This window comes from Pseudonaja textilis, chromosome 11, assembly GCF_049901715.1.
Source record: "Pseudonaja textilis isolate UNSWEBS1 chromosome 11, rPseTex1.2, whole genome shotgun sequence".
Taxonomy (NCBI): domain Eukaryota; kingdom Metazoa; phylum Chordata; class Lepidosauria; order Squamata; family Elapidae; genus Pseudonaja; species Pseudonaja textilis.
Window position 1 is genome coordinate 3,778,417 of NC_142000.1, and position 24,099 is coordinate 3,802,515.

The window sequence follows — 24,099 nt, forward strand, 5'->3', positions numbered from 1 at the left end:
CTAGATTCCATGTTCTAGCTCCATTGCTGAGCTGCTGTTGGTGTGCTTTCTTCTTTCTTTTCTCACCTTGTCAGCTTGAAGCTGTGTGGGATTCAACAAGCCCACACATCTTCAAGCTGTCAAGAATGAAAAATGCCACATTTAACATTTTACAGACGACTCATAAACAGCACAAATTAATCCCACAGAGGGATTAAACAAGTAACACATAAAATAAGTTAACCAAACAGGTTAAAAATGTCTAGGAAGTTATCGTTTTCCAGCATGCCATTGGTTAATTATGAATAATTCAATATATTGCTCTGGAAAACTAAATTAGAATCTCTAGCAAGGATAAATCTCAAGAATGTTAGTATTTTTTTAACATTGCAATTGTCCTTTTTGAAGTCTGTGATAAGATAGCCGACCAATATATTTTATAAAGAAGATAAATAACTCTGTTTTAATCTGTTTTTTTTACTTTGTTTTTAACAATGGTGTTTAGTTAGTTACTTTACTTTATTGTCATCGCACCTCATACAATGAAATTAAATGCCATCTTCAGTGTACATTATACATAAAAATAAAATAAAACAAAAACATACACCCTTCACATTCTATACAATTGTATTGAAAACCCCTGATATTGCATTAATATTGAACTATACAGTAGAATTCAATATAATTACTGCTGTGGGGTAGAAGCTGTTTTTCAGCCTATTTGTCCTTCTTTTTATCGTCTGTCTGCCAGACGGTAATAGTTCAAAAAAAAAAAAAGGAGGCTGCTAAGGATGAGATAGATCTTTAAGAATGTTTATATGTTTTTACTGTTTTATTTATAAACTGCCAGAGTCATGCAAGTGTGATGGGCATAATAGACATTTGATAAACAAATAAATAAACACAGGTAACACATCATAAAATGCTAAATAAAACTATAAAACTGCAACCGTTTGAGTCAAAGTGGGAAACCTATTCTGGTTGAAATATCTTCCAGTAAATCTCATTCATTCCTGACTGGCTCTAACCTTTTATCTTAACTTCTAAATCTGCCTTTTAGATTTTGTTTGTGTCTTGATTCTAATCGTTTCCAGTTATTCGGAAATATCCCCGTTGGGTTTCCCTACAGCTTTCTGCTTTTCTTTTAGGTGTAAAACTATATTTAGGAAAACAGACCCTGCAGTTCAGCTGACGAAGAAACAGTTTGTAATTTGCTGCTCAGAAATAAATATCCCAGTCTTGAGATGTGCTAACTGCTGGTTATCTGCTTTGTTCTCCCACACATTCCTTGGGTTTCTTTCCCACGGGAAGCTGGGTGTGTTTCAAGGAGGACACAGGACCGGCCTCTTAGCATAGTTGCAATGATCTCTTGGGCCCAAGGCTTGGAGAAGTGGGAGGTGAATATGTGGGGGAGGGGGGAAATTGCAGGTAGTCCTCGACTTACGACCACAATTGAGCCCAAATGTTATGTTGTTAAGTGAGGGATTTGCTTTGCCCCATTTTACAACTTTGCTTGCCCCGTTGGCTAAGTGAATCACTGCAGTTGTGAAATTAGTCACCCGGTTGTTAAGTGAATCTGGCTCAAGGCAGTGAACGCACCTGATACTCCTTCCTCCTCCTACTTTCCTCCCAAGAACAATCGTGTGGGGTGGCTTGGATTGAAAGAGAGGGACTGGCTGAAGGTCACCCAGCCGGATTTCTTGCCTAAGGGGGGGAACTAGAACTCACTGTCTCCTGGTGATGGGCCCAAAGTCACCCAATTGGCTTTCATGCCTAAGGCAGAACTGGAATTGTCTGTCTCCTGTTTTCTAGCCTTATGCCTTGACTATTACACCATTCCTGCTTCTCTGCACAGAAAATAGAATTGTGTATCAGGATGAACAACGAGACAGATGGGGGGAAAAATGGAGTGCAATTCTTCACTTTTGGGGGCTGGAAAATCCTTTTTTGTTGTTTCTTTTTCCCATCCAAAACACATGAAACCCAGTTTGCCTATGACTTCTGTCTGGCGTGCTGTCTTTGTCCTGGTTCATTTCAGATTTTAATTGTCTCCAAATTGAGCTGCTTTAGAAGGATTTCGTTGCACTTAGTGCAAACCTTCCTTGTCTCGCTGGGGAAGGAGAGAAAGATGAATAACAATGCCTGGAAACGGTTCCTTTGTCTGTTTCTGCTTAAACTGCGCAACTTCATTTGGACCCGGGTGGTCATTCTGTGCACGACTGACTCAGGCCCCAAATGGGGAAACCGTTTGTGTTTTTGGCGTTTGAGTTGTTAAAAAGAAACCTGTGGTTTGCATTAGCCCTCTTGCCACACATCAGAGGCTGGGTACTGAAGATTTCATGTTGCCTGTTTCCTTGCCTTAAAAAAATAAAATAAAATACAGGGGTGTCTCCAGCTCATTTTGATACAAGAATTCTGGTGCAGATTTTATGCAGATTTATATGCAAAGAGAGCCCCTTACTTCTTGTGGGGCGGGGGGACTGAGCCTTGGTTCTGACCCTTTTTTGCCAACATTTCAATGGTGATGCCATGGAGAGAAGGAGAAACACTGGTGGATTGGGCTGGGCTGCTGGCTACAATTTAGTCTGTGCTGCATCAGCTAACAGCAGCTAAACAGCCTTATTTGGAAGTGGTCTGGAATATATTATTTTGTTTTGAAACGAGCTTCGAATTTTAATCCAGAAAAAAGAAAAAGAAGAAAGAAGAGAAAATGTCAGGCGCCAAAGACCAGGTCCACACATGAAGGTTCAATTATTAGACTGATTTATTGCTAAAGCCTATGGAACAGGAATCTTCTCCAGTAACGGTGGAAACCTGGTTAAGATAAGGGCCAATGGCACTCAAGGGGTGCTGGACTTAGTTTGCTTGTGACTACGTAAAGATGCTAGGCTGAGTCCCCCTTTTCATTCCAACCCCAAGTTTGTCAGCTCTTCACCTACGGAAAAACAAAAGTTACGAACTGAAGTTTATGAAATGTAATCTTACCTGCTCAAGTTCTGGGCTGAAATAAAATATAAAGATACGGGGGTCCTTGACTCCCAACTGGTCTGTTAGCAACGTTTCTGCAGAAAAAACAATTGCTACCAACCTGCCTTCCATCGAGGACCTGTATACTGCACGAATCAAAAAGGGGGCTGTGAAAATACTTACAGATCCCTCACATCCCGGACATAAACTGTTTCAACTCCTTCCCTCAAAATGATGCTATAGAGCACTGCACAGCAGAACAACTAGACACAATGACAGTTTTCCCCCGAATGCCATCACTCTGCTAAACAAATAATTCCCTCAACATTTTCCAACTATTTACAAAGGCTGCACTACTATTACTATTAATCTTCTCATCACTCTTTATCCCCCATCCCTTCCCACTTGTGGCTGTATGACTGTAACTTTGTCGCTTGTATCCTTAGGATTGACTGTTTCCTAGTATGATTTGATGGCTTATTTGTACCCTATGACTATTATGAAGTGTTGTACCTTAAGATTCTTGACTCTTGATGAATGTATCTTATGTACACTGAGAGCATTTGCACCAAAGACAAATTCCTTGTATGTCCGATCACACTTGGCCAATAAAGAATTCTATTCTAATTCTATTCAAAATTACAAACGAGCCAAAAAAGAAAGTTACGACCCAGATTGGAAGTGCTGATGGTTCCCCCCTATGATCATGTGACCACCTTATGGGCACTCAGCAACACAAGTCAATTATGACCATTTGTAGTATCCCATGGGTGACCCAATTGAAAGCCATGAAAATAATTGACAAGATCTTCCATTTTGAACCATTCTTTTGCAGAAACGCTGTGATGGGATTTTAATTCCAGGATTGCAGATGCTCCCAGAAGGCCCACATTTTCAAGAAGAGAGTCTTGTAGAAGATCACAGTTGCCACGTTAACCCTCTGCTAGATCCGTCAATCCAAGACCAGATCTCCCAGGATGCTCTTCTACCTTCTTTCTGCCTTTTTCCAACTCCAAGGTAACATAAACACTTAATTTTATTTTCTCCATTCATGGAGAATGGTAATCTCTTACCTCATCTCTTCTATGGTGAATTTATCATGACATACACCGTTCTTTTCACACCTGGTAACTCCCAGTTTCTTTGGACTACAAGTCCCATCATGTATGGTTAATGCCTTTGCAGGTGATGGGTGAAGGAATAGAGTTAATAGTGGGAAAATATCTGTTAGAGATGACTAGGCTGAGCTTGAGGGAGGGGTCAAACACATCATCAGTCTGGAGTCCCTTCATGCCCTCCTTGAATTCTGTTGATTCTTCTCTACCACCAATTTGCTTTGACTGTTAGCAGTTCAGATTCTTGTAGAATGTGTTAGGATTGCAATTAACCTGTATTATTTTGAACCACCTTGGTCCCTTACAATACCTTTGGTATTAATCTATAGCAGGGGTATCCAACCTTTCACCTTCCCTGGGCCACACTAGAAGATGAAAATTTGGTTTGGGCCGCACATAAAATAAAATAACAGTAACAATACCTGATCATCCAAAAAAACCATAGAAAACATAGTTAACACATTACATTTATTTGGAAATGAAGTTAGTGAGATGTTTTTATTATTTATTATTAATTATTAATTAAAAATTATTTATTGTTTATCACGGTTTATCACGGTTTATTTTCCAGCCAAATTTTGCGGGGGGGCGGGGAAGAAAGCTCACCCACCTCATGCCTACCTCTCCTCCTGCAAATGGCCCGGCTGGATGAGGCAGGACTGGAAGGCAGAAGCGGCAGCGGGGGCAGCGGTGGTGGGGGCAGAAGCAGCAGCAACGGCGGGGGCAGAAGCGGCGGTGGCGGGGCAGAAGCGGCAGCGGGGGCAGGAGAAGCAGCAACGGCAGGGGCAGAAGTGGCGGCAGTGGCGGCAGAAGCAGTGGCAGCGGCAACAGCAGGAGGTGGCGCTCTGACGGCACCCGCCTTTTCTGTTGCTGCTTGGCATGGCGCTCGCCCCGCCTCACACCTGCCTCTCCTCCTCCTCGCTGGCTCTGGCATGAAGGTTGGGGTGGCCACTGGGCCGCATTACAAGGTGACCTGGGCCGCATGCGGCCCATGGGCCGCGGGTTGGTTGGACAAGCCTGATCTATAGTGTTAGAAGCTCCTGTAAGATTGCAGAGGAGAGCAACAAGAATAATTAGTGGACTGGAGGCTAAAACATACCAAGAACAGTTACAGGAATTGGGTATGTCTGGTCTAATGGAAGGTACTGGGAAGGTACTCAAAGCGTGTGCTAACCAGCTCGCAGGCGTGTTTACAAATATTTTTAACCTTTCTCTTACACAAGCCATTGTTCCATCTTGTCTCAAAGCTTCCATTATTATTCCAGTTCCCCAAAAGCCCTCTCCTGATACTCTAAATGACTATAGACCAGTAGCTCTCACACCCATAATTATGAAGTGTTTAGAAAGACTGGTCTTAAAATATATACAGGATTGCCTCCCATCAAACTTTGACCCATACCAGTTTGCCTGTAGGAATAACAGATCCACAGAGGAGGCTATCGCCATGGCTCTCCACGTTGCACTGAACCATCCGGAGCATAGTGGGAGCTATGTAAGGATGCTTTTAGTTGATTACAGCTCGGCTTTTAATACCATCATTCCAGATATACTGATTAAAAAGTTGCTGGAAATGGGCCTCTCCTCTCACATCTGCTGTTGGATAAAGGACTTTCTTACTAACAGACCCCAATCTGTTAGGATTGGCAGCTATTTTCCCTCCACTCTTGCTCTCAGCACTGGCTCTCCACAGGGTTGTGTGCTGAGCCCCCTTTTGTATTCACTCTACACCTACGACTGCACTCCCTCTTGCCCCACTAACTCTATAATAAAATTTGCAAACGACACCACGTTGGTGGGACTCATATGAGGAGAAGACGAGACGGCCTGTAGGTCAGAGGTTCTCAAACTGGTCTTGTGGTACAAAAGTCATAACCTTGCTCTGAACATCAAAAAGACCAAAGAATTGATTATAGACTTCAGAAGACGCAAAGCAGAGCCTCTCCCACTATATATCAATGGAGACTGTGTGGAAAGAGTTCATAGTTTTAAATTTCTAGGAACTCATATTTCTGACCTTACATGGTCAGTCCACACTATGGCCACTGCAAAGAATGCCCAACAGCGCCTGCACTTTCTGAGGCTGCTGAAAAAGAGAAATGATCCTTACAGACTGTCACAAAAAGATATCATTTGTTTTTAATTGTATTTTCTACCCTATTCTCCCTCCCCTTCCCTTCCCTTCTCTTCCTCTATATCTTTTCTCTTCCCCCCAACCAGCCTTTATCCGGTGTGTTAGGCCGGGTGTTTTCCTTCTTTCCCCCTAGCCGTTTTTCTTTCTATTTTGTAAATGTATTGTCGATGTGTTTTTAAATTGTAAATTCAATAAAATCTATTTAAAAAAGGAAAAAAAAGAAAAAGAGTGGTCTGGGTGAGAAGTTGCTGGTTACTTTTTACCGTTCTACCATCGAGAGCATTTTGGCATACTGTGTAATGGTGTAGTATGCTGGATGCTCTGTAGTGGATAAGAAGATGCTCCAGAGAGTTATAAACACAGCACAAAAAATCATTCGTTGCTCTCATTCTTCTTTGGAAGAGATTGCGAAGACCAGACTCCTCTCTAGAGCACTAAATATCTCCATAGAACATTCTCATCCTGGACATTCATATTTTGAACTATCAGGGAGGCATTATAGGTGTCTTAAAATGAGGACTAATAGACTGAGAAACAATTTCTTTCCCAAGGCAATAATTGTCTTGAATCAAACAATGCATATGTGATTTAGCCCTACATATATAGTGGCATTTTTAAACTATCTAACTTACTATATGTTTTAGATAGGTTTTAGACTAGGTTTTTAATTATTATTTTAATTATTTTAATTTTTAAATACTGTGTAGTGTGATTGTGATGTGGTGTTTGGGACACTGTGCTGGAGTAGCTTTCAAATTTCATTGTACCGTGTTTCTCACAAAATAAGGCCAGGCCTTATTTATTTTTGTCCCCTGAAAAAACGGCTAGGCCATCTCTTTGGGGGGTGACTTAATTTCCTCCCCCACCTAGAGCGGCTCATACGCAAATACCTCGCCGTGAGGCTGCTTCTATGGGCCGATGAAAGCTCCCTGAAGGCAGAGTCCCCAGCTGCTTCAGGGCATGGCGGGCTGCCCGTGTCCCCTCGCCTTTAGGCAATCTCTTTCAGGTGATGGAAGCTCCCCAAGTGCAGTCACCAGCCACTTCGATCGGCCGGTAGAAGCAGCCTCGGGGTGTGCACACACACACTCCCTCGCCACGAGGCCGCTTCTATGGGCTGAAAGCTCCCCAAAGGCAGAGTCCCCAGCCTCTTCAGGACGTGGCATGGCTACCCATGTCCCCTCGCCTTTAGGCAGTCTTTTTTGGGCGATGGAAGCTCCCCAAGTGCAGTCACCAGCTACTTGGATCTGCCGGTAGAAGCGGCTTCAAGGCGAGCGCGCACACACTCCCTCGCCATGAGGCCGCTTCTATCGGCCGATCGAAGTGGTTGGTGACTGCACTTGGGGAGTTCCCGTCGCCTGAAAGAGACTGCCTAAAAGCGAGGGGACATGGGCAGCCACGCCACGCCCAGAAGTGGCTGGGGATTCTGCCTTCAAGGGAGCTTTCGTCGGCCGATAGAAGTGGCCTCACGGCGAGGGGAGTGTGTGTGTGCGCTCGCCCCGAGGTCGCTTCTACCAGCCGATCAAAGTGGCTGGTGACTGCACTTGGGGAGCTTCCATCGCCCGAAAGAGACTGCCTAAAGGCGAGGGGACATGGGCAGCCACGCCACGCCCTGAAGTGGCTGGGGACTCTGCCTTCGGGGAGCTTCTATCAGCTGATGTTCTATTGGTAGATCGGGGTATTCTAGCCTAGTCTACCTGCAGGGCACTCCTAAAGGCAAGTTTTCTCCCCACCCCCATCCCCGCCTTCCCCCCCATTTATCTTCACCTCGCGTAGTTCTAACGAACGTTGTGAGAAATGGCGGGGAAGTGCCTGGTTTGAATAGGCCTAAATTTTGGGGGCAGGGCTTAATTTTACCTCATGCCTAGAAATCATGCTGGGCTTTCCTATTGGTGGAGGCCATATTGTTGGAGAAACATGGTATTTGTAGAATGTAATGACAATAAAGGTATTCTATTCTATTCTATTCTATTCTGTTCTGTTCTGTTCTGTTCTGTTCTGTTCTGTTCTGTTCTGTTCTATTCTATTCTATTCTATTCCATTCCATTCCATTCCATTCCATTCCATTCCATTCCATTCCAATGAAAAGAACGTCTAGGTAAGACATGATAGCAGTGTTCCAATATTTGAGGGGCTCTTACAAAGACAAGGTAAATAGATATATTGTCTATAAATAAATAGAAGGACATGGTGGCTCAGTGGCTAAGACAGTTTGGTGGTTCAAATCCCTAGCACCGTGTAACAGAGTGAGCTCCCATTACTTGTCCCAGCTTCTGCCAACCTAGCAGTTCGATAGCATGTAAAAAAAAAATGCAAGTAGAAAAATAGGGACCCCTTTGGTGGGAAGGGAACAGTGTTCGGTGCACCTTCGGCGTTTAGTCATGACGGCCACATGACCACGGAGACGTCTTCAGACAGCACTGGCTCTTTGACTTCGTAACGGAGAGGAGCACCGTCCCCTGGAGCTGGAAACAATTAGCACGGATGTGCAAGGGGAACCTTTAACCTTTACTTACAAAGACAAGTGGGACAAACTATTTTCCAAACCACCAAAAGGCAAGATGAGAAACAACGGATAGAAACCAAGCAAGGAGAAAAGCAATCTAGAACTAGGGAGAGATTTCCTAACAGTGAGAACAATCAACCGGCGGAATGATTGTCTTCAGAGTTGTGGTTGCTCCATCACTGGAAGCTTTCAAAAAGAGACTGGACAATCTTCTATTTGAAATGATATTGGGCCTCCTGCTTGAGCAAGGGATTGGACTAGAAGACCTCTAAGGTCCCTTCCAATCATTGTAAGTGCATGCTGGTTGCCAAACACCCTGAATTTGACTCTTTGACCGTGGGGATGCTAGACTAGTTGTAAGTGTGAGGATCGGTGCAAATCAATTTTTTTTTCAGCGCAGTTGAACTAAAGAATTGGTTGTAAGTGGAGGTCTAACCATAGCATTTCTCTCAGTATTTTCTATGCTTCTCTGTTTTCATAGCCTTAAGTGCAAAACCTCGTAGATCTTAGGGTAGATCCCTCGGATCCTAAATCTTTTTCCTTTTCTTCTTTTTTGGGGTGCGGTCCAGGCATGCATGGGATGAGCAGCTACAAGGAGAACTTCCGCTTCTGTGCTGACCGAAGGCAAATGGCTGAAGGCCATGTCCGTTATGAAATCCAGCAAGATGCCATCACTATCTCCAATGGCGCCGACGGACTTAATATCAGTGCCCCATTCCCGCCGGGACCTCAGCAGTCCTGGGCCTTGCCTACACTGTTGGGGATTTACCGCTTCTGTGTTTACTGGTTTCAGGATGACCATCTGTTCAATCTTACCTATGGCATCAGTCATACTTACCAGCTGAGTAACCAAGCTAATTATTCATTCTCCTCTCTAAGTTACACCTGTCAGGGGAGCAGAGATGGGCCTGATTTACTCAACAATGTCTCTTACGCCTTCAACAACGGCTCTGTCAATTACTCCCTTCCGAGCATGACGGAATGCAAGTTCGGTAAGTTGTATCAGAACGGGATGAACCCTGGAAAGGGAAAGTAACATTTGCCTTCGCTGTTGAACATTACAGGTAATCCTCGACTTACAGAAGTTCGCTTAGTGACCATTGAGTTGTGGCCCGCTGGTGGCTGACGGAGCTGGCAAAAGAGTTGGACAGTAGTGAGGAGGTTGGGGAGGAACCCAGGCCATTCCTGGAGGCTGAGGAAGACTCGAATGAGGGCTCTGTGTCAGAGGCAGAGGCAGTTTGGCAGTCATCAGCTACCTTTGGACTTGGACAGCAGTAAGACAGGGGAGCTTCGGGAATCGGTTCCCAGCCTATTCATGTGCAGAGCTGCCCCCAAAAAGGGCACAATTAAGAACTCAGGGTTGACGTGGGAGTAAGGCCACAGGTGGATGATGAATGGCCCCTCCCATCAGGATTAAAAGAGAAGCAAAAGGGGAGGGGGCTTTTGCTGGAAACAACTCACTTGTTTGGTTGCCCGTTCGTTCCAGCCCCCGTTAAGATTTGTCTGTATAACCCAGCCCTTCCCTGTCAGCACTGAGTGTGGAACTATTTACCGGGCAGCGTTCCAGGATTGATGGAGGTCTGAGCTAATAATTATACCTTTGCAAGACTGTTTGCCAAGCCATTGGCTGAATGTGAATGCAATAAATTCACATTCATTTAATAAAAGAGGCTTTGCCGGGACTCAGAGTTGACTTAGTGCTTCTTGGAGAAGTCTAGGACAGAACACGTTGGAAGTTACAACACCACTGAAAGAAGTGACCTGTGGCCATTTTTCGCACTTATGATCATTGCAGCATCCTCATGCCCTGTGATCAAAATTGGGAACAGACTCATATTTATGACGGTCCCCGTATCCCGAGGCCATGGGATCCCCTTTTGCGACCTTCCGACAAGCAATGGGGGAGCCCGACTCGCTTAACAACTACGTTATTAACTTAACAATGGCAGGGATTCACTTAACAAATTGGCAAGGAAGATCATAAACAACAACTGCCTCACTTAGCAACAGAAATCTAGGGCTCAGTTGTGGTCGTAAGTTGAGGGTTAGCGTTACTTGGCTGTAGAAAACTTGTATTATTTTCACAGGTTAAAAAAAAAAGCCCATTTAATTTGTTGTGTGTAGGTTGTGTGAACGCAGCTCCCAGAGCTTGTTGCTGGCTTGTTGGATTTTTATGGCTGCCAATCTCACAGTAGCCACTCAGGCTCATAATAAATAAATAAAAATAATAGATTGCGTAGCCTCTTGTGTCTACTGTGCATCCAGAGAAGCATATTGGAACAAATGGTCAAAACGGTAGAAAAATCTCTAACATTTGCATCGTTTATTCTGCCCTGGTCAGAGTCGGGGTTAAATATTTTATCAGACACTGCAGAATGCAATCCTGGGAATTAGAACTGTTATTAAAACAAAAACAACCAACAGCTGTTAAGATGTTGAATTTTTTTTTTTTAGCCAATGCCATTTTCTACCGTTTCAGGAAACAAACATGGCATCAGAAAGTTTTAATTCCACTATTCTGACCAAGGCTTTCTGAGACACCAACACACACACATTAAATCCAAAACCCTTTTATTTTAGTTCAACGGCTGTGAATTATCATCATTCACAGCCCGTAATGAGTCTCAACCAGTTATAATTATTCCCAGGGACATCTGCCAAAATTCTTCGGGAGAAGTCTGATAAGCACCCACTTTTATCTCCCTTGAAATGCTGCCAGCAACTAAATTGCCAATTAGCTGTACAAAAGCCAAATGGAGCACAAAGTCAACATGGCGCTTCAGATTTTAAACCGACCAGAACAAACAAAGTTGCTTCCTGCAAAGGCTCAAGTCCCTTTGCTCCTCCTTTATGACTTATGGGAGGGGCCAATCATCTCCAAGCCTTACTCCTGAGTCACCCCTTTTGTCTTAGCTGCTCTTGTCTTCTGGCAGCTCTGCACAAGTGCGCACTGGGAACAGGCTCCCTTTGTTCCTCTTCCTCACTGCTGTCAGATTCTGGAGGTTCTGGAGTCAGCACATAACTCCCAGATGGCCCTGGCCCCATCTCTGTATCTGAGTCCTCCCCAGACTCCCAGACTGGCCCATGTTCTTCCCCACTGTCCAATTCTGCTGCCATCTCCACAGGCTGCCGGCGGACCACCACATCCACCTAGCAGAAACAGGAATAAGACAGCCAATTTACTACTGCCAATTTGCAATATGGCCAACTTGCCACAGCTGGCTTACCATGGCCAACTCGCCATGGGATAAGTTGCCACGGGGCAAAAATTACATGAAACTGAAGACATGGTGAAATAGAATCATGAAATAAAAGATTTGCAAAAGGAAGGACACAATGAAACGCGAATGATGAAAATTAAAATAATTTCTTAATAATATTAAATAATGAAATAAAATGGTTGAATTGTCCTGCAGCAAGTTTTCTCCGGACAAATTGGCCAAGACAAATTATCCTATGGTGAGTTGGCTATGGTGGGTTGTCCCAGGAATAGCCAATCATCGAGGCCCTTTTATTTTACTTTGCTTTGCTCCATAGATCTTGGGAAGAGAGACCAGAAGGAAATGGTTCAAATCAGCAACGTGGAAGAAGAAATGAGACGAACAGAGTTAAAACTCAAGAGTTTAGAAACACATCATAGCAGTGACGAGAACGGGCCTCCGGAAGATCCGTTTTTGTGAGTATTTGGCAACCAATCTGCATTCCTATTCATTTATATTAATCAAGTTAGCACTGTGTATTGGCTGCAAAAAGGAGTGAGTTGGAGCAGGATGGTTGAAGGGACTCTTTGCACAAGTCTTGCACACAGGTCTAGTTGGGCAAGTGATTGGAGGTGCTCTTTGCACAAATCTTGTCTGCATCTGAGACCCGGAATCTTCCAAATTGTGTGATTAGCATTTACGGCTAGCCTATCAATTCTGAAGCAAACTTGGCTGGGGCCATGTTGGAGGCTTCAGGGTTGTCACAATGCGAATAGAGGATAAGTGGGGAGAGCATAATTAGATGGAAGGAGCGGGGTTTGTAGTCAGGGGTGGGATTCTACCAGTTTGCACCTATTCGCTAGAACCAGTTGTTAACATTCTAAACAGTTCAGAGACCCAGTTGTTTGAAGAAATTACTGGCCTAATCCTGTAAGGAAGGCAGGAAGGAAACATTCTGGTGTTGCTTGCAGACACTGCCTCTCCGTTAACCCTGATTACATTCTTAGCAGGATTAGACTTTGTGTCTCTGGAACTTCTCTGGAGTTTTTCCCCCCTCTTTTGCTGGTTCTTTGCTTGTGTGCCTCAATGTGAGTGATATTGAGTTGGCCATGCCCAGCCAATAACATGACCACCAAGCCACATCCACCCAGTCACATGACCACCAAGCCACGCCCACCAACTAAGCCACGCCCACAGATCCGGTTGTTACAAAATTTGAATCCCACCCCTGTTTGTAGTCAAAATAGTTTCCTGTGGGAACCAAGGACATTCCAACGGGTGGTTGGAGGAAGGAGGGGTGAAGTAACCAGGCAACCTGCCTGCACCTTGATTGGACAATGTGACTGATTGTTTGGGGAAAGGAGGAAACTTTCACTGTTAATCAGGTGAAAACTGTGGGAACTTCTAGAGTCAGTTTTCACCAATTTGTGCCAATATATCTCCAATAAAACTGTTCTTTGAGGAATCTGTCTACCTCAAAATTCTGCTTTCTATGGAGTTGTTACTTGGAACATAAACCTTGAGTTATGATCACAATTGGGAACAGAATTTCCATTGTAAGGCATTGCAATGATAAGTTAAGTCAGACCCAATTTTACAACATTTTTTTATGATGGTCATTAAGCAAATCACATTAAGAAAATTGGCTTGTTGAACCAATCCAATTTCACAATGGCTGCGGGTTTTTTTGTCAGAAATCAGCCAAAAAAAGATTGCAAATTGCAATCATGTGACTTTAAGACATTGCAACCGATTGTATATGTGAGCCAGTTGCCTGAATTGCAATTACATGATTGCGGGGTGTGTGTGTGTGTCTGTCTGTCTGTTGAGCAACAGTTGTAAGTGTGTGTACAAGTCCTAAGTCACTTTTTCCAAAGCTGTTTGTAACTTAGAACAGTCATTAAATGAATAGTCATAAGTTCAGGGAGACCTGTACTTAGCATTTGAAGGGTGTTGTAAATAGCATCTGGACATGTGTGTGTGGGTATGTTGTGAGACACAAAATGATTGTGGTGGAGGAAAAGTGCAGTTCAGTGCGGTTCTTGAAATCCACAGGGATCTGTTAAAAAAAAACCCCTCTGTTTCACAAACCCAAGTCCATTAATTCCTTCAATCACCTCTTTAAAAAAAAAAAATCCAGTAAAACTAAATTGTGCCCTCTAATCTAATTCCTGAAATTGTATAAAGTGGATTTAATTGGTCCAACAACCCCAGTGGTCGCATGATTGCATTTTGGGTACTTGGCAACCCAGCCTGCATTTCTGGCCATTTGCAGCACCCCGTGGTCACATGATCATCCAGGGAAAACATTGGGTATCATGAGTTGTTTTTATACCTGCAGAATTTGCTTAGCAACTACAATGTTCACTTAATGATCACCACAAAAAATAATAACAATAAAATCAGGCATTCTCAATGTTTAATGACCACCAGAACTTATGACCATATTTCCAGGCTGTTATGGTCATAAACACAGGTAGCCCTCAACTGCTGAAAAAACAATTACGACCAACCTGCCTTCCATTGAGGACCAGTATATTGCATGAGTCAAAAGGGGGCTGTGAAAATATTTATAGACCCCTCACATCCTGGACATAAACTGTTTCAACGCCTTCCCTCAAAATGGCTCTATAGAGCACTGCACTAGACACAAAAACAGTCTTTTCCTGAACGCCATCTCTCTGCTAAACAAATAATTCTCTCAATACTGTCCAACTAATTTACAAAGTCTGCACTACTATTACTATTAATCTTCTCTTCACTCCTTATCACCCATCCCCTCCCACTGGTGACTGTATGACCGTAACTTCATCGATTGCATCCTTATGATTTATATTGACTGTTTCCTACTATGATTTGATTGCTTATTGTATCCTGCGACTATCATTAAGTGTGGTACCTGATGATTCTTGACTCTTGACAAATGTATCTTTTCTTTTATGCATGAGAGCATTTGCATCAAGACAAATTCTTTGTGTCTCCAATCACACTTGGCCAATAAAGAATTCTATTCTATTCTATTCTATTCTATTCTATTCTATTCTATTCTATTCTATTCTATTCTATTCCTATATTCCATTATTCTATTCTATTCTATTCTATTCTATTCTATTCTATTCTATTCTATTCTATTCTATTCTATTCTATTTCTATATTCCATTATTCTATTCTATTCTATTCTATTCTATTCTATTCTATTCTATTCTATTCTATTCTACTATTCTATTCTGATTCTGATTCTGATTCTATATTCTATTCTATTCTGACTGAATCCAAACTTTTCATTGCAAACAAGAGTTAGCTAAGTTAAGTGTTAAGTGAAAATGGTCATGAATCACTTTTTTCAGTGCCATTGTGATTTCAAATGGTCACTAAATGAATGACTGTAAGTAAGGACTACCAGCATACCATAAGACTGCCTGTATATTGCAAAGTAAGAAGAGATATTCTATCTTATCTGATATCAAAACCAGGTTTGAAATAGGAGTCACAATGAATCAAATGCACAGATGTGGATGGATTGGGAAATTCAGAGGTGGCTTGAGAGCAAATCCTTGCACTGTCTTGAGGACCAAAGAAGCTGTGATTTGCACATTGTGTTAAATTACGGTTTGCCTGAATCACAAATGGTCGAAGCCTTGACAGCCAGATTCACACAGAAAGCTAAGCTGTGGCTTATGAATCACAAGAGCTGGGTCCATCCTTCTCTGTTAGCCCAGATATATGATGGTTTCATGGAGTGGGTGATTTTGGTCACTGATGAGTTAATAAAAACCCAAGAAGTAGTAACTGGAGATCTGTGGCATGATGTCTGGAGCGAAATATTTCCAGCTACATCCATTCCTCCCATCTTCAACAGGTTCCTGCACCAGTTGGAGTCAAAGCTGGGTGAATTGGAGTTCCAGGGAGATCAAAAGAGTTTTGAGGGGACAATAATGCATGCAAATGTCCAGAAAGTCCCACCGCAAATTCCTGAAAACCTGCCCATTGAGGTTACACTGAAGGTGAGTCGAGCATCAAAATGATGTCTGTCAAATTCCACTTTGCTCCGTTTTCTCTTTTCCTGATGCATATTTGCACTGCCTGTTTTTTGTCACCAGTTTGCAATTGAAAGAGCATGTTTGCAAGACAACCTGAATGCATTTCGGGGCTTATTTATTATTTGCCCTCTGTGTCTTGAAAACAAGTGCATTTTAAATCTCTCTCTTGCACAATAAAGACATCTAGGTGGGTTGGGGACCATTACGAATTCTCTGCCCTACAAATAAGGTTTCCTACTCCACTTTGAGAGAGAAGAGCTGTGAAAGTTGGACCATAAGAAAGGCTGAGCGCCTAAGAATTGAGGCCTTTGAATGAGCTATGGTGCTGGAGAAGACCGGAGAAGACTCCTGCGAGTCCCTTGGACTGCAAGAGAAGACCAACCCTGACTGCTCTTTAGAAGGCCAGATCCTGAAGATGAAACTCAAAGACTTTGGCCACCTCATGAGAAGGAAGGACTCACTGGAGAAGAAATAGCCTTCTGGATTGAGTTCCAAGGGGGGAAGAAAGACACTGGGAAACATGGTGACTGCTTGGAAAGACGGTTTAATGGTGGACAGGCTTGGGAAGCTCTGCCCCACTCTGGTTGCAGTAATGACTTTCAGTGGAGGCTGGATCCAAACCCAATTACTGGCTCCAGTGGATGCAATGCCTCTACGGGGCAGCATCTTGTTTCCACGTGTGGCAGGGCTGGAAGAGAAAGAACCAGGGTTAGGGGTCAGGGTTAGAGTTGGGAAGGATTGAAGGCAGTAGAAGAAGAAGGGGACGACAGAGAACGAGGGGGCTGGATGGAGTCCCTGAAGCCGTCGGCCTGAGCTTAAATGGACTCCGGAGGATGGTAGAGGACAGGAAGGCCTGGAAGAACGTTGTCCATGGGGTCACATGTTGACTTCACAACTAACAACAACTTCTCTTTTGTAAAGCTGTGCTTGTTTTCTTTCCGCAGGAGAACAGAGTCGTCCATAAGTTCAAAGTTAACCTGCCCAAAAAAGTTTTTGAGAAAACCAGAGACGGTGTCGAGAGTGGGGAGATGAAGGTTGTGGTGGTGTCGGCCACGAGTGAGACCCTCTTTCAGGTAATGATGGGGGAGACAATTTTGCTGCCCTCAACGCTGATTCCTTTGCATATTTAAAAAGCGAAGGTTTGGGGGAACGTAGGCAACAAATTTATTCCATCTGAGTGTTGTGCCAAAAGCAGCTGACATTCGAAGCAAGTTCAGAGCAGGTGTTTGAGGCTTTAAAGCTGAAGGTTCCTTCAAGTCAGTCTCAACTTTTCTGCATCAAATAGAAGCAAACAGCTGCATTAAAAGGCTACATACGCGTTTCATCCTAAAACCAGAGAAAATTTCATTTACATTGAAATAATGTGATTTACATTTCCTCGTAAAGTTTCAGACTCTGCACTATGATATGTTAGCAACACAGGCTGCAATCTGTTTGCTTCCGAGTTGTGCAGTATGCTTTTTTCTATGTCAGATAGAAACCTCAGATCCTTTCTGAAACTGAGCAGGTTTTTTTCACACGCATCACCAAAATTAGGTTCCTAGGGAAGCTTTTGTTGCAAAGTTAACAGCTGTGCAAGAACCCCAGTTTGAGAAATGCTTGCTCAGAAGGTGAAGTCTTCTTTGGGTTGAGCTCAAGTCCTGAAGGTGTTGTAGCTTTCATCATAACAAGAAATACTTGCAAAAATGTTTTCCTTTATTGTTTTTCACATCGTGTAGGAAAATTGCAAAAAGAATGAAATAAAGAGCAAAAAAAAAAAAAAGCAATAACAACAGTTACTACTGTTGCAAAGATAAAATCTCTGAGCAAGCCCACCGTATTGCAGATTAGAAGAGACAAAGTTTTTCAGCCTCAGTGTCCAGCAAATTTCTGCCAAAATAACAAATTGTGGGACTTGCATAGTGCTTGGGGAAAAAGTGTAGAACACAGTGCCCATGGATTGTGTCAAAGTGCACATGTGAAAAAGTCTTTGTGGAACATATCACATGCATCCTGAATTAATGCTAAAGTGTGCAGTTGAAATCAACTGTATGTATGTATGTATGCAGGGGTGGGATTCAAATTTTTTAACAACCGGTTCTGTGGGCATGACTTAGTTGGTGGGCATGGCTTGGTGGTCATGTGACTGGCTGGGCATGGCCAACTCAACATCACTCACATCGAAGCACGCATCTCCTCACATGGTCTCTCGTGACTGTGGGGATGCTGTAACAGTCGTAACTGTGAAAAACAGTCATAAGTTACTTTTTTCAGTGCCATTGTAACTTTGAACGGTCACTCCGCACAAGCAAAGTACCAGCAAAGGAGGGTGAATAAACTCCAGAGAAGTTCCTGAGACAGGAAGTCTAGTCCTGCCAAGAATGTAATCAGGGTTAACGGAGAGGCAGTTTCTGTAAGCAACACCAGAATGTTTTCTTCCTGCCTTCCTTACAGGATTAGGCCAGTAATTTCTTCTAACAACCGGTTCTCCGAACTGCTTAGAATGTTAACAACCGGTTCTAGCGAATAGGTCCGAACTGGTAGAATCCCACCCCTGTATGTATGTATGTATGTATGAATGTATGTATGTATGTATGTATAGTTTTCAAACTTTCTTTTTTGCAGGATAATGATTCCAACTCACTCCTTGGTGGAAATGTCGTTGGCATCTCAGTGGGCAACATGCCTGTCCATGGGTTGCCCAAAGAAGAACGGATCTCTATCACCTTTTGGCACCACCTCCTTCAGGTAGGTCTGAAATATCTTCTCCCCATCTTCCTGAGGCCTACTGGTGGGCGGAAGAGATCTCCATCAAGATTTTGAATGGGCTGCCTTGAAAGGCTGTGAATGAATCTCATGTGAAAATGAGGAAGCTCCTGAGAACTTAGTGGTAGGATAAATGCCTATGGAGATTCTCAGTCCTCCAGGTCATGGTTGTCCCAAAAGTGGGTTTTTTCCCCCCCAAGAGGCAACTGGATTTTCTGGTTTTCTTTGAAAACATTTCATCATCTAAGAAGCTGAGCTGAAGAAGCTTCTTGAAGGAGAAGTGAAATGTTTTCAAAGCAAAACCAGAATGTCAGTTGCCTCTTGAAAAAAAGCACCTTTAGGACACCGTGGTAGGATAGACTAAACCGAAGTTTACTCCAGGAGCTACTTATCAAGCAAGGATTGTCCACTTCTTAATTTCTACATGGGATTGGTAGTCCAATACATTCACAAAAGGAAGTGGATGAATGTGTTCATGACATCCAGTGAATGTGTGAATTAGCCTTGCTCCTACAGTGAATTTCTAGTGTGTCTTCAGTGGGATTCACTGATGTGAGAGGGATCTAGGTAAACTGGGATAGGGATATGAGCCAGTAGTGTGCTTCAGCTGCTTAAATGCCCCTGCAGTTCTGAGCTACATCAACAGAGAGATAGCTTAAAGATCACCAGAAGTGATAGTACTATTTTATAACGTATTTGTGAGGCCACATTTGGAATACTGCATCCAGTTTTGGTTACCATGATATGAAAAAAAGATGTTGAGACTCTAGAAAGGGTCCAGAGAAGAGTAATAAAAATGAGAAGAGGTCTGGAGGCTAAATCATCTGATGAACGGTTGAGGGAACTAGATATAGTATGTCTAACCCAAGGGTCTTCAAACTTGGCAAGTTTAAGACTTGTAGACTTCAACTCCCAGAATTTGTGAGCTAACATGACTGGAAGAGGAATTCTAGGAGTTGAAGTCCACAAGTCTTAAAGCTGTCAAGTTTGAAGGCCCCTGGTCTAACCTATTGAAGAGAAGAATTAGGAGGGACATGATAGTCATCGTCCAGTACTTGAAGAGCTATCTCAGGGAAGAGGAGATTGACTTTGTCTGGGATGGTATAGGGTCTCCTGCTCAAACAAAGGGTTGGACTAGAAGATCTCCAAGGCCCCTTTCAGCCTTATGATTCTGTGATTGAATACAAAGCATTCAGTTCAGAAACACGAAGACAGAAATTTGTTTTCCTGACTACGGGTGGAGTTGCTTGATGATTAAACAATCCCTGGCCTCCAGCCCAGAAATCACAGAAAGCATTTCTTACACAATGGTGTAATGCCATAAAATTACACCTGATATTTAGCATATTTTCCCCACCAGTATATTCTAGGATTTTGTTCATCACACAGAGCAAATTGAAAGACTATTCTTTAAATTTGTTCAGCCCTTGGGAAATTGGTTCCTTTGTACACTAATATGTCATGCAGCTCAAAATAAAACAGGACATCACTCCTAGGGAAACAACGTGCAAATATGTAGTTACAAGTGGAAGACTTTTCTAAGCAGCAGTCAACTAGTAAGCTACGAAGGAGAAATGTAGAATGTTCCTTTGTAATCAGAAATAACCCATTTCTTCTTCTTTTTTTTCCAAATATACTTTGGCTTCTTTCAAATTCTCTCCCAACTGCTTTAATTTCTGAAGTTTAAACAGGATAATTTTGTTTTCAAAACATAGCTCTCAATCAATCAGAATAGAGCTGGAAGGGACCTGGGAGGTCTTCTAGCCCAGCCCCCTGCTCAAACAGGAGATCCTATACCAATTGGGACAAGTAACTGTCCAGTCTCTTCTTAAAAACCTCCAGTGATGGAGCGGCTACGATTTCTGGAGGCCAGTTATTCCACTGGTTAATTGTCCTCCCTGTTTGGAAGTTTGTCCTTAATTCCAGGTTGCTTCTCTCCTTGATTAGTTTCCATTCATTGTTTCTTGTCCTACCCTCTGGGGCTTTGGAAAATAACTTGACCCTCTCTCCTCTTTGTGGCAGCCTCTCAAATACTGGAAGACTGCTATCCTGTCCCCCTTAGTTCTTCTTTTCTGTAGACTAGACATATCCAGTTCCTGAAACCGTTCTTTGTATGTTTTGGTCTCCAGGCCTTTAATCATCTTAGTTGCTCTTCTCTGCCCCTTTTCCCAAACTCTCCACATCTTTTTTGTAGAGTGGTGACCAAAACTGGACGCAGTGTTCCAGGTGTGGCCTTACTAAGGCTTTATAAAGCAGTACTAAAGCTTCACGTGATCTTGATTCTATGCCTCTGTTTGTACAGCCAAGAATTGTGTTAGCTTTTTTGGCTGCTGCCGCACATGGCTGGATCATGTTTAAGTCATCGACTCCAAGGTCTCTCTCACAGTTACTGTTTTTGAGCCAGGTGTCATGCCCCTGTCAAAATCTGATTTGGAGGGGGAGGCTGAGCAGCTGACAGGCAGTGGGAGTGTGGCTCCGTTGGTGGTGGAAGAAACTGGGGAAGAGCACAGTCCGGCTGGGCAGAGTTGAGGAGAGGTAGAGCAAGGCAGGGGGAATTCAGAGGAAGACCCAGGCCCACTCCCTCTTCATCCTAGGGCACTCAGGGAGGAATGGAGAAGGGAGCAATTTGAGTTGTGTGGCTTATGGGGAGGAAACGGCCCTGATTCCCTTCATTAGCTGCATTTGGGAACACAGTTTTTATAAAGGGAAGTTGCACACAGCAAACTGTTGAGAGCAAATTATGAATTATCTGGGATTGTTGAGGCTTATCTGAGTTTCTGGTGTCTTCCCAACTGTGTGTGTTTGGCTGTGCTTTCAAGTCTGCAATTCCTTCTCCTGCCCTGTCAAGCATGGTTTGTGTGGATTTTTATTTACAGTTTTTATGTATGTTGTTTTCGGACTGAATTTCCTCCACTTAAAGACTGTTCTTGGGAGAGTTTTTTCTCCAGCTGAAGGTAACCTGGACATTGGGAGCAAAGTTGGAGGTATTAAAGGGACATTTCTTATTTATGTGACTGTGTTGCCTTTGCGACACGCCCCAGGTCATCACACCAGGTTTTGCCTAACCTGTACTTATACATTTGGTTTTTCTTGTCTAATTATAAACCTTGCTTTTCTCAATATTAGACTGAAAAGGGTGGATGAACTGTGTCTCTGTTTGGGCAATCGAAAAATTCAACAGACGCTATGTCTAGCACTGTGTTAATTGACTTTTAAGAATCATAAAGAACATCCACCTTAATTTTTAATGTTGCATTACATTTTCTTAGACAAGGAAAGAATAAAGTCTTATAGGTAGTCTTTGACTAGTGGCCACAGATGGGGCCGGAACCTCAGTTGCTAAAGTGAGGAAGTTGTTAAGTGAGTCACATTTGATATTATGACCATTTTGGCCATGGTTGTTAAGTAAATGACTTACCAGTTAATTGAATCCTACAGTCATTAAGCGAATCTGGCTTTCCCCCATGGAATTGGCTTGTTGGAAGCCATCTGAGAAGGTCACAAATGCAGATCACGTGACCCTGGGATGCTTCAACCATCATAAATAGATGCTGGTTGCCAAGCGCCTGAATTTTTGATCATGTGACTGCAGGGATGCTATGAGATTTGTAAGTGCAAGGACCAATTGTCGTAAGTCACTTTTTTTCAGTGCCAGCCTATTTTTGAATAGTTGCAAAAGGAATGGCAGTGTGATGACCTGGAGTGTAACATAAAAGTAACAAAATCCAAAATGTAAATAAATGTCCCTTAATGCCTCCAACTTGGCCCTGCTGTTCAATAATTCTCAGTTGGAGATAAAATGTATTCAAAAAATAGTCTTCAAAAGAAAGCAATACAGTCCAAACTTAATGAGCAGATAGAGGCGAAATAAAAAACCCAAACAAACTACAATGAAGGAAATTGCACAACGGACCAGGATAAGTAATTACCAACTTCAAGGAGATAACATGGCACAGTCTGTGGGAAGAATGCCAACCAAGATAACTTCAGTCCAAAATAAAACACGCTTTGCTTCTGGCAATGCTGTGTTTTAACCATCTCTCTTATATACTATTCTTCCCAGCTGCAACCAATGAGGGGGATCATGGCCGCTTCCTCTCTCATAAGCCAAGTTGTTTCCTTCTCCGTTCTTCCCTGCATGCCCTAGGATGGAGAGGGGATGGGCCTGGGTCCTCCTCTGACTGCCCAACCAGCCTCTGCCCTTCCCCAACCTCCTTCACAACGTCTGGAGTCACACCTCCACTCCCTGTTAGCTGTTCCTCCTCTCCCTCAGAGTCCGACTCTAACAAGGGCATGACAGGTTGTAATTCAAGAACTATTTGACTTTTTGGAAGTCTCTTCAGATGTAGGTATGTTCCTGGGCACAGCAGTTAGAGGGTTAACTTAAGGATGGTGATGTAAGTTATTATTTGCTTAGATTGATTCAGTTCTGTGGCTGCTGTTTATGTTTTATGTTGTGTGTGGCTTGTGGTGAATTCTTCTAAACATACCAGAGTCATTTGACAGCTTTCAAAGGGAATTGAACGATTATTTTAGACAAATAGGTCTCCCAAGAGATAAATAATCACATTTCCCTGTATTTTTCTTGTGAGATGTGTTGTGTTTGCTATTTGAGTGGTGCGGTGGCCTAGAGATGGAGCTCTCACCTCACAATCGGGAGGCTGTGAGTTTGATCCCAGGTAGAGGCAGATATTTCTCTCTCTAGGAACGCTGAGAATATCTCTGCTGAAAGAAATTCTGCACTGGTGACAGGAAGGGCATCTGGCCAGTAAACACTCAGCTCCATTCAGTAGCCCAGACTGCACCCTGCAAGGGATTATGGGGTTATTAAAAGAGGATGATGATGTGATGTGTTCAACTATTTGGATTTTGGTTTTATTTCAGAGGAATTTGACTCCCACATGTGTGTTCTGGGACGTGGGCTCCAAGGGTAAGTGTCGAAAGAAGTCGGGGTATGAAAGTGAAGTTTTGAAATGCTGCTCTGGACTTCTCCTCCAGTGATTTCTGCACTTGTTCATTCGTGAAAAATGCAGCTGCCGTTAACAAAGATTAGGCTCCAAGTAATCCGATATATGGAAAGTCAGTTTGGTGTGTAATAGATAAGATTAGAAATGAGGAGATTGTGAGTTCTAGTCCTGACCTGGGCATAAAGCCAGGTGGGTGATGGAGAGACATTGGCCGAGACAGGGGGAGGAGTCAAATGGGGAATTAGTCTGGAATCCCCACACGGACACCAGAAGATGAATCATTTGTGAAATAAAATCTTTTCGATTTTAGCCAGTCGCCCTGCCAAGTGGAACACATCAGGGTGTGAAGTGGTGAAAGGGGAACACCAAACAACCTGCCTTTGTGACCATCTCACCTTCTTTGCGGTGCTCATGGTGAGTCTCTTGCAGCTACTGCAGCTACTGATTTCACA

General features: G+C 43.1%; 1 protein-coding gene across 7 annotated transcripts in view; it reads left to right on the top strand.

Moving 5' to 3' along the window:
- LOC113445316 (adhesion G protein-coupled receptor G1-like) overlaps nucleotides 1-24,099 on the top strand; it is a 76,799-nt gene that overhangs the window by 37,894 nt on the left and 14,806 nt on the right. For 4 of the 7 annotated variants that reach the window (XM_026714432.2, XM_087940440.1, XM_087940442.1 and 1 more), the window contains exons 2-9: nucleotides 3,782-3,963; nucleotides 9,265-9,687; nucleotides 12,233-12,371; nucleotides 15,755-15,899; nucleotides 16,880-17,008; nucleotides 18,540-18,662; nucleotides 23,565-23,610; nucleotides 23,958-24,061. In XM_026714432.2, the coding sequence (XP_026570217.2) occupies nucleotides 3,924-3,963; nucleotides 9,265-9,687; nucleotides 12,233-12,371; nucleotides 15,755-15,899; nucleotides 16,880-17,008; nucleotides 18,540-18,662; nucleotides 23,565-23,610; nucleotides 23,958-24,061 (1,149 nt within the window). In that variant the 5' untranslated portion in view covers nucleotides 3,782-3,923. Of the gene's footprint in view, nucleotides 1-3,781; nucleotides 3,964-9,264; nucleotides 9,688-12,232; nucleotides 12,372-15,754; nucleotides 15,900-16,879; nucleotides 17,009-18,539; nucleotides 18,663-23,564; nucleotides 23,617-23,957; nucleotides 24,062-24,099 lie in introns of all 7 variants that reach the window. The other 3 variants (XM_087940436.1, XM_087940438.1, XM_087940439.1) reach the window with 1 other exon arrangement.